The following is a 10,749-nucleotide window of genomic DNA, read 5'->3' on the forward strand; positions in this document are numbered from 1 at the left end:
TATATATATATATATTAGACAAGAAGAGATAACAAAGCCAAAGCTGTGAGGAGTTTACTGGACATTTATAAGGAAAGAGATATAGTCTTACAGCTGTTTCTGGTATATTATGGATATCCCTTCATCAGAGACGATGTGTGAGAGGTAAATGTTTAACTTCGAAATAAAGAAATTATTATGGAAAAGGAGGAGATAGGGAAATTAGAGGGAATTATAAGAATGAAAGTAGAAATAACATAAAATCTTGTCGTTGCAGTTCGATTATTCGAATAAAGTGGTGCATAGAAGTGGTTAAAAAGTTTCCTGTACATGGTAAGTTCCGATAGAAGTTCGTGTTTTGTCATTTCAAAGTATGGAACCATGGATTCTGTGTTGCCCATTCGAAGGGCTTTTGTGGTGTGAATGAAATTTGTGAGTGTATTGGTAGTATTTGTGGATAGATGGGGGCGGGGAGAGGTGTATGATTAGAATGAGGAGATAGGTCAAAATGAAGAAAGGAAGGGAAAATGAGAGGAAGAAAGAGAGAAGAAAAAAAGAGAAAAGAGTAATGATAATAAAAAGAGAGAGACTAGAAGTGGAAGAGAGAAGAAAAATGAAGAAACGGCAACAGAGGTGAGAAAAGGAGTGTTAGTTGGTGGTCAACATAATGTGACGGGAGGATAAGAGAGGAGTGAGTAGTAGTTGTTTTAGGAGTAAAATTTAAAGTGGAGGGAAGAATACCAAGGATGTCAAAATTTCTATAAATAGACGTATGTGATAAGTTGGTGTGATAGGCAGGAATTAGAGAGGAGGAAAGAAGATATAATGACATACGTACGCTCGCACCCACATGTGTGCATATGTATACATACATATACACACATACATACTTATATATACGTATGTATACACACGCACACATATATACATATACATACACGTGCATGCTCACACGCATCCATAAAGTATTCATACACACATATGCGTGCACATACATATATATGCATACGCACATACAAGTGTGCTGGCGCACTCGTGCTCCCACAGTCACACGCACACGCGTATACAGGTACTTACGTATACTTATATACACATACACACTCATATATATTTGTATATACATATGCACGTATATATATACATACACACACGTTCATATGTGTGTGTGTGTGTGTGTGTGTGCGTGTGTACGCGCGCGCGTGTGTGTGTATATACACGTACATGTACCCACATACATATACATACATACATAAAAATGCATGCACACACATTTACACACACACGTGTATCCGCTTGTATGTCCAAATATGTAGTATTAAATTACCGAGATCCTTAAAGTAAGATAGGGGAGTTAAAGAATTAAAGATGAAAAATTAAAATGGAGATAAGGGAAAGTTAAGTAGGGTTGTTGGGGATTACCTAAGGGATGTTGTGGATATATGCTGTGTGGTTATTTAGGTTGCATTTAGATTTGTGATAAAATTTGAAGGAATGAAAAACGCAGTGGTTGCATGTACCTAGGGCTTCATTATATTTATTTAGTAGTGTCGAAGAGTTGTGTTTTTCATATGTAGAATGCCTCTTTTAGGCATAACTTACAGGCTAAGCGTTATCCTTGGTATGGAAGCCCTGTATCTATTATGGACCATAACAAAATGCAGGGAATATTTCTATCTTTGAGATGATGTATGTGACTGGCGAGTGTTATGGATTTACTGTGTTTCTCGTATCTAAAAGAATCGAGATGAGCGGCATATAGCTGTTTAAAATTTATGATTGACTCTATATGTATAACTATAGAATTGTGTAATGTGTTGAGGATGGTGCATTTATAAATTACATTAAATCTTCTACAATGGGTTTATGGGGGGCAGATAGACCCAAGACGGCAGTTACAAGTGGGTGCATTTTGGGGATTATTTTAGAAGACATTTGCGCAAGGTACCCCGCAGCGGGACTGAACCTGAAACCATGTGGTTGGTAAGCAAGCTACTTACCGCACAGCCACTCCTCAAGTTCTGGTAGAGTGTAAAGGTAAAGTATTTCCAGAGAAGCACTCAACCCGAATACTGGGCTATCAACATAGTCGGGTTCCAGACCAACGCCAGAATTCTTCAAATGCAGAAAATCCTTGTTTCACGATGGATCACGCCATAATATGGGTTTAGCGAAGAGTAAATTATAATCCAAATAAGAAGACATCTTTAATGATTGGTTACAATTGTTTCTGTACCAAATCTACTTGCAACACCAGTTTACGCAAAAGTTCGAAATGAAAATTTACGTAATGTTAACGGTTTTAGACATTAGGGTAGCACTTCATCAGACTTGCATCAAAGGTGTGCTGTCACATTATGCGTCTTCCAGACATAGTTTTTAGCTTATATCGGGAATAAACAAAACAAAAAGCAAATAAAAGTGTGGTTATGGAATGAGTGAATAGGGTGGAGATCATGTGGGGCGGATAAAGAAGTAGTAGTAGTAGTAGTAGTAGTAGTAGTAGTAGTAGTAGTAGTAGTAGTAGTAGTAGCAGTAGTAGTAGTAGTTAAACATTAATAAATTAGGTAGCGCCATATATAGCAAATCGCTGTATCTGGACGTACGATAGCGGTCGGTCATTGCAATGATTCCGCTAGTACCGAATTTCGTTTGATGGGTGAAAATTTATTTGACCACCAAACGAAGTACACCAGCGACGACGGAAAGGAAAGAAAACTATTAAATTGATCACTTTGACAATTGCCCGCGAATCAAATAATAATAAGGATGCTCATGATGCTTGTGGTGGGGGAGTAGTGTGGTAAGTGACAGGATAACATAAATCACACCCTAGCTAACAGACCTACTCTGTGGCCTTAAAGTGTATAAGTAAGGGAAACGAGATGCAAAATGAAAAAGCGGCATTGCAAGCAGAGTTGGTACAAAAACAATTGTAACGAATCATTATAGATGTGTCAAAGAATTTCTTTGTTTTCTTATTATTTGGATTATATATACTAAATGAATAAATATTCAAAAATATTTGTATAGATATTATTATTTATTACATACATACACACATACATACATACATACATACATACATACATACATACATACATACATACATACATACATACATACCAGAGGTGAGTCCAGGTCATCAGCGTCACGAGACACATGCCTGCTCGAAGAATTTCACGTTTTTCTGCAATATTTCTAGCCCCAAGTGGCTTATTTTTTATATCTAGCACTTTGTCTTTCTCCATTTATAAGTTAAGGGTAAAAATAATGCACTGAAGGTCTCAATCAAGCGAACATTCAGTAAAATGGAAATTGAAGAAACAGTTAAGTCACGCGCGTCATTTCGTAAACGTATTGAATTGGTAAAGAAAGCAAATGGCGGTCAAATTGAAGTGAAATAAGTTGACATAAACATAAAATTTGCAATGTTTGATTTTTCCGAGTTATACCAATTATAATGAAGATATTTGAATGGTCCCGATTTACTTGTTACATTTTGCCTTAATATTTCAATCACAAAAATGTTGTTATCGTTGTTGTTGTTGTTTCGAACAGGCTGCTGAAATTTCGATGAGGAAACAGCGTATTTTGATTGGAAAGGCCAGAGAAGAATGCTTTGACAGTATCAATTCTGATCCTCCAAAATACACAAGTGAGTAACCTTAACTTCATAGAAATTTTATAGTTTCATTGTAATGTCGAGAATGACCGCTAGCTGAAAGTACTGGGCTATTGTTGAGTCAACAGTTTATACACTGTAATTGATTCTGCTCTTTAAATCTGGATAAGATTTAGTCTATCCAAATCACTTCCTCTAAGCAGCTACAATCGACAATATAGTTTTCCGATAAGAGTTCCAGGGTCAATAAAAGTATAAGTTGTTCTCGCTACTTCCATGTGGACAATATAATCGATTATAAACAAAAGCAATAACAAATGACTGCCTCACAGTCGCGTTTTTGTTAACCCTGTATGTCTCTGTAAGAATTATCTTGATTAGTTAAATGAATGTATTAGTCCTACATAAATACAAACCGCTTATTTCTTTCATGACTAAAAGAATTTTTTTCTTTTTTTGTCTGTAGATGATAATTATAATTTGGTCTTTAGTTAGCCCTAATTAAGACTTATGACCAAAATCATTGCAAAAGTGACAATCTCATCTTTGAGTATAAGTTGGTCTGCTTTGTTCAATGTAACATTTTCTTTAAAACTAAAGAATGGATTTTAAAGAGACTTGGCTGCTCTTTCTAGTAGGGCTGCTCCCTTGCCTAGCAGTTATTATTGTTGTTGATAAATATACTGAACTATTTATTTCGTTGCTGCACTAAAAATTAAATTGTAACATTTTCTTTTCAACAGTACCACCTTCAGATATATATGTAATCATTTTTTAAATTTTTATTTTTATATTTTATCTTGTTTATTTTTGCCTGCTGTAATTCATCAATATGATATTAAACTTACTCTATTCATTATCTGAAATATATTTTACGTTATTTAAGTACTTTTTTGTAGTTTCTTACGTTGATGAAATTAATGTGTGATGAACACACTAACTTCATCAACTATCAACGAACGAAACCACTAAAAGCCCTTAAATAATGCAAAATGTATTTCAGACATGAACAGAATAAGTTCAGAAGATACAGTTTAATGTGTCTAGAAAAACTGCCAATTTAAATGACCTTACTTCGTTACATAAATGTCTTTATAGAAAGCTAGTCAGAAAATTTTTAATCGACTTAGTCATGAAAACTCATTATGAAAGCTTTTGGAATTCAGATCATATATACTCTCCATAATTTTATTTCATTTATTAATATTTCTTTCATATTTTCATGGCAAAACTATTGAACAAATCTAATGAGAAACAGATCTCAGTTACTTCTTGTAACTGGAAATTATCTTGGAGAAATATATTAATCTTAAGAATTTAAGGTCAGGCTCCTCAACATTTAGTTTGGCCTATATTGACTTGGTTCTTATTGTTTCTTAAACTGTATTTATTAAACTATGAATCAATTTTTATTAACTATTCAAACTTTTCAATAGATATGTGTTCGCGTATATTCCATTGATATTAAGGAGTATCTTTAATCTGAATTGAGTTTGCGTTTTTGTAAGTAAAAACGAAAACTAGACATTAGTGATTCAGAATCATAGTAATACCTTTAAATGTTAATACATTAATATATTTTTAATCCGTTCTACTAGTAAACAGTTCAATTTATAATGGCTTATTCGTTGATTTAAAAAGGGTGACTAAATATCGAATTACATTATAGCAGTAAATTTCTGCATTTAAAGCATTTTTAATCAACAAATTTTAAACAAATTTTAATGATACTTGATCTTTTTTAAGGTGGTCTGTGGTGCAACCGGACATGGGATGGCATTGCATGTTGGACCGATACACACGCTTCAAGCACAGCTACACAAATTTGCCCTTCATATATAATAGGGTTTAACAAATTCGGTAGGTCTATATATTACCTTTATTCATCTGTATTTTATAAATTAACGAACTAAGTGTAAAAAGACAATTATACTCGCATTATATGTAGTCATTTATTACTATCAAATATTGTTTTTTCGCTTTATATTAAATATTCACACAAGAATAGCTATACACATATAATTATCGAGAAATAGAAAGCAAGCCTTCCTCATTTTCTTGATGGCATAGTTCGAAGTGTAACTTACATCACTCTATGTTTTCTTGGGATGAGATCAGACTGGTTATCTTACTAGAAACTAAAAGTAAGATCTAAATAAAAGAGATTACTTGATTCTAACTTCGCCAGTGCTAAATGAGAGTCAGCAACTTGAAACTAGTCATCCATCTGTTGTTAGATTTGCATATTGCATGTGTTCCCTAACGACTAGCATCATTATAAATACCTTCTTTTAAAGAAAGTTCATAGTGTCTTCAGATTAAAATCACCTTGGTAGTCTATTATCTATATTAAATAACCAAGGTGAGGTGGCAGAATTGTTAGCACGCCGGGCAAAATGCTTAGTAGCATTTCGTCTGTCTTTACATTCTATGTTCAAATTCCGCCGAACACTGGGGTTGATATAATCGACCTGCCCCTGCATCGAAATTGCTGGCCTTGTGCAAAATTTGAAACTATTTTGAATTACCAACAAATATTTTGTGATAATCTTAGAGTTGAACCGATGTCAGTAGCAGCCCAGGTATCAATAATTTGGATCAATTTTAAAAAAATATTACAGATCTTTCAGAAAATAGAAACATTTTCTTACTTGGGATATGATTTTAATTTTTCAGAATATGCTTCCCGCAGGTGCACAGAAACGGGCGAATGGTTCCGTAGCCCGAAAACAAACAAGAGCTGGACGGATTACTCTCGTTGTATAACTCCAGTTGACACAGTGAGTTTTTGTTTATTGATGTTTTAATGAATTAAAAAAACGGATAGAGCACAGCCTTATAAATTGAACGAAGAACCAGTTAATAGCAGAAAGAACGTTTCTTCTATCAGATCCACTTACAAGGTTTTAGCTGGAGATAACAGCTAATTTCCCCAGGGGCCACGCAGTCGGTCTGAACCCAGACAAACTTTTCTCCTGAACGGGGCGACAGTCCGCTGCAGGGTTATCCATTTGCAGCTGAGTGGACTGAGGCAACAGGAAGCGGAGTATTTTGCTCAATAACACAACGCACAGTCGGTCTGGAAATCAAAACCACGATCTCGGGTTCACGAGTGAAACACCCTAACTACGCACCTTTACATATATATATATATATATATATAATGTGAAAACTCATGGTGTAGAGGTTAGGGTGTTTGGCTCACGATCAAAAAGTGATGAATTCACTTTTTGGACCGAGCAGCGTCTTGTGTCTGTAAGGCATTTCATTCACGATGCTTCAATCAACTCAGCTGTAAAGAGCACCAGCAAGGTACTGGTGCGGCTCCCCAGCTATCTCTCACGTGTGATCCTCGATGAGAAAGAATGTCTATAGCTGTCTGGGGTAATATGAAGTACATAAACAACTACCAAGTTATACTCGGTTACGAGTGACGGTCAGCTGCATTTTTAGACATCTCATAATATTAATATTGTCATATAGAAATCCTGAGGTGTTAAGAAAAGTAACTCAGAGTAGTAGGTGTGTTGACAATGTTAATAAAGAAAATGAGAAAGAATTAAAATACTGCATGATTTACAGAGTTTGTTACTGGGGAGAGGAAAAGACATTCGCAGATATTACAAGAACAAGACACCGACATGTGTGTAGTGCGGTGTGTATGTGTGTGTCTTTCTCTACCACTAAATTATTAATTTATAGTTATTATTTATATAAATTACCACGCAGTTCAGATTACTTACGAACAGCGCCAATACACAATGAGATATCCATTAAAAATATAAGTAGTGAACTTATACTGAATAAAATATGTATATTATAATGAATTTGTCACCGTAAATGTTTTAGTTATAGAAAATGTCCCATAGTTAATATTGCTTAAAATATTAGCTATATACATTATTTTAACAATTTCAAAATAACTTTTATAGCTAAGAGAAGTAAGCTTGTTTCTCAAGGGCAATTGTAGCTCTTTCTATAACGTGTTCACGTCTTCGTGTAGAAATAAAAGCTACCAAGTCTTATTATAGAATAGGTGTATACACAAACTGTAATACAGAAAAAATAAAATTTCAAGAGAAATGGTTCTCTTTGAACTTCTAATAACCTTGGAATTCCCAGGGATCTTCCTGGTGTGTGTATGTATGCGCGCGCACACACTTTTCATATCAAATTCAATTTTTGATAGGTTTATTTAATTTGAATTTTTGGAATTCAAAAATTAAGAGTCCTTCAATAATAGTCCACTATCAACGAGGCCGAAGGTGACGCGCTGACAGAATCAGTAGCGTGCCGAGAAAAATGCTTAGCGGTATTTCATCCACAGTTACGTTCTGAGTTCAAATTCCTCCGAGGTCGACTTTGCCTTTCAACCTTTCGGTGTCAATTAAATAATATACACGGTACGATATAGATACATAAAAACACAAAATCATCTCAAAAGGAATACATTAGGGAATTAATAAGAAACGTAAAATCAAAGGAGTACGCTCTTACCACAAAAGTTGTTGATAAGTGTGCAAGGCGTGGTGGTGGAATGAACGTTTCTAGGAGAATGAGGGACAATCCCTTATAGTTCATTATCACGAACATCGCTTTGATAGATGAAGAAGTTGTTTGTTGTTTATGATGCATTATCTCTTTCCATAGCTCAGTATAGGAACTGAGCTCATTTACGCTCCTCATGTAATTTTTATGTTACGTTCATGATTAGGATCATTATCAGCAAAAAACTGCCAACCTTCTTCTATAAGCATCAACCCTTTAGCAGTAATTTTTGTTGTCAGGTTAAGTGGCTAATCTGTACTCTCAGCTTGTCCTTTTTCTAAAAGCATCAGCTCCTTGTTAGATAAACTTTCTTCCTGGGTCTCTAGCAACTCGATCACATCATCCTCTATCCTCCAAATTAATGCAGAATTTCTGCTTGAGGAAAACTTGCAATGTCACAGATACAGTCTGGCCATATACGTTTCCAAGTACAATTTAAATTTGAAAGTTACACTTCAATCCCATGATTCAGTTATATTATCCACAGCATCCATTATGTTGAATTTCTTCCAAAAATCCCTAACTCTAGATTTATCTCCCTTGTCAATAGCTTTCATAAGTTGTTTACAAGTTCTTCTCAAGTAATATGCCTTGAAGTTAGCTATCACACCTTAATCCATTAGTTGGAGCAAAGAAGTTGTATTCTCGGGAATATATTCTACTCTTACATTACCATAAAGATCATTTATGTTCGCTAGGTGGTTTGATACATTGTCTAATAGAAACAATGCTTTGTTGGAAATACTGTGTCTGTCACAGTACCTTTCTACAGCAGGACAAAAACTGTTTGCAAAGCACTCTGAAAAGGTTCTCAGCCATTCATGCTTTCTTATTCGAAAGCCAAACCAGAGCTAGGTTAAACTTTGTGCAATCCTTGAAAGTCCTTGAATTTTTGGAGTGATGACGTGTACGGGCTTTAATTTCATATCACCAGCGGCAATTCCTCCAAAATAAGTGTCAAATGATTTTTGGAAGCTTTAAATTTTGGTGTTGATTTTTCTTCTCGAGAAATAAAACTTCTAGTCGGCATGCACTTCCAGAAAAGTGCAGTTTCATCAACGTTGTATACTGGTTCTGGTGTGTAGCCCCCCCCCCACACACACACACACTCAACAATCATTTTTTACAACTGGTCAAGATAATTAGTAGCCTCTGTATCAGCGCTCCCAGTTTCACCACTCATTTTTATGTGGTACAAATTCAAGCGCTCCTTAAACCTTTTAAATCAACCTTTACTAGTGAAAAGAGGTTTTCGTTAGAAGTTTCACTTTTTTTTTTTTTATCTATTTATTTATTTATTTATTGCAAATCATCGTATAGGCAATTCGCTCCTTGCGCTTCTGACATAAGACATAAATACACACACACACACACACACACAGACATAATTACACAGTATCACACGCTCGTGCTTGAACACACATACACTCATACACAAACACTCATACGCACAAACACTTACACACAAACTCATACACACAGACACACGCACTTATGCACACACATGTGTTGGCGTAACATGCTGATATATGTTGGATTCAAAAGTTGGTGGGTTGATGGTGGGAATAATGTGGGGTGCACTAGTTTAGATGTTAGTGGTAGTGGGCAGGTATTGTTGATGTTGCAGTGGTTATATTGTTCTTGTCAATTGTATTGTTGTGGCTGTTTAGTCTCGAGTCAATACTCATAGACCTAGGATCAATGACATTTCATTTACCTATTAAAATACACTAGAATACCACATTACATGTTTTTATTTGAAACGGATTTGCATAGTTTTAAATTATGCAATACAAGTTTCCGTAAGTCCAAAATTACAGACCATATCCCGAAATTAATGGTCACACTTTACAATTTCCGTGAGTGTGAAATCCTGTAACCTGAGGTAGCTGTAACGCGGGGAATACTTGTACTTTATCTTATACTAGAAAAATGGTTTCCGGTACATGTAATTGTTGTATTTTACGTGCTGAGTTTCACTCTAATATTTATTTTATAATTTTTTCTTTTCAAATCTATAGGTATTGGCGCAGAATCATATCCACAATATTCTTGGCTTAACAAACTTTGGATATGTTGTGTCGTTGATCTCTCTCCTGGTAGCGATTGTGATAATGGTCTTTTGCAGGTGAACATTTTTCTCATATTTTACTTGATGTTTTATAATTCATAAACTGTAATAAAATACGTTGTAAATGTTACCTCTTTCGAGGGGTCTCACATCTCATTATTTGGTTAATGGGGCTACAAGCTACAGTAGCATCAACCCTTAAGGGTTAGTTACATTTGGTGGCAAATATACTTCACGATGTCGTGCGGCTACTGTTTATACTTCGCTAAGAGATTTATTATTGCTTGTTTCCACTTTTTCGAGATCAGTGACTTTTTGTCACTGGAAAAAGTATATATATTTGCATCGAGAATCACTTCCTATCGCCAACCCGTGGTTGTCACACGCTGATGACGGGTCAATACCCAGAAACTCGGGTCTGTGTGTATCACATCAGGCTGGAGATGGGAACGATGACTTCCCTTTGCAAATACTGATAGGGCACAGATAGTGTGTCAATAGCCAGCTGGAGGAGATGTCTTCCTGAGAC

General features: G+C 35.3%; 1 protein-coding gene across 1 annotated transcript in view; it reads left to right on the top strand.

The window, feature by feature from the left end:
* The window catches only part of LOC106884339 (calcitonin gene-related peptide type 1 receptor), a 130,531-nt gene that overhangs the window by 48,615 nt on the left and 71,167 nt on the right, over window positions 1–10,749 (top strand). Inside the window, exons 2-5 of the mRNA XM_052969887.1 lie at window positions 3,538–3,634; window positions 5,348–5,461; window positions 6,278–6,381; window positions 10,171–10,277. Coding sequence (XP_052825847.1) covers window positions 3,538–3,634; window positions 5,348–5,461; window positions 6,278–6,381; window positions 10,171–10,277 — 422 coding nt within the window. The remainder of the gene's footprint in view (window positions 1–3,537; window positions 3,635–5,347; window positions 5,462–6,277; window positions 6,382–10,170; window positions 10,278–10,749) is intronic.

The sequence above is a fragment of the Octopus bimaculoides genome, chromosome 8 (assembly GCF_001194135.2).
Source record: "Octopus bimaculoides isolate UCB-OBI-ISO-001 chromosome 8, ASM119413v2, whole genome shotgun sequence".
Taxonomy (NCBI): domain Eukaryota; kingdom Metazoa; phylum Mollusca; class Cephalopoda; order Octopoda; family Octopodidae; genus Octopus; species Octopus bimaculoides.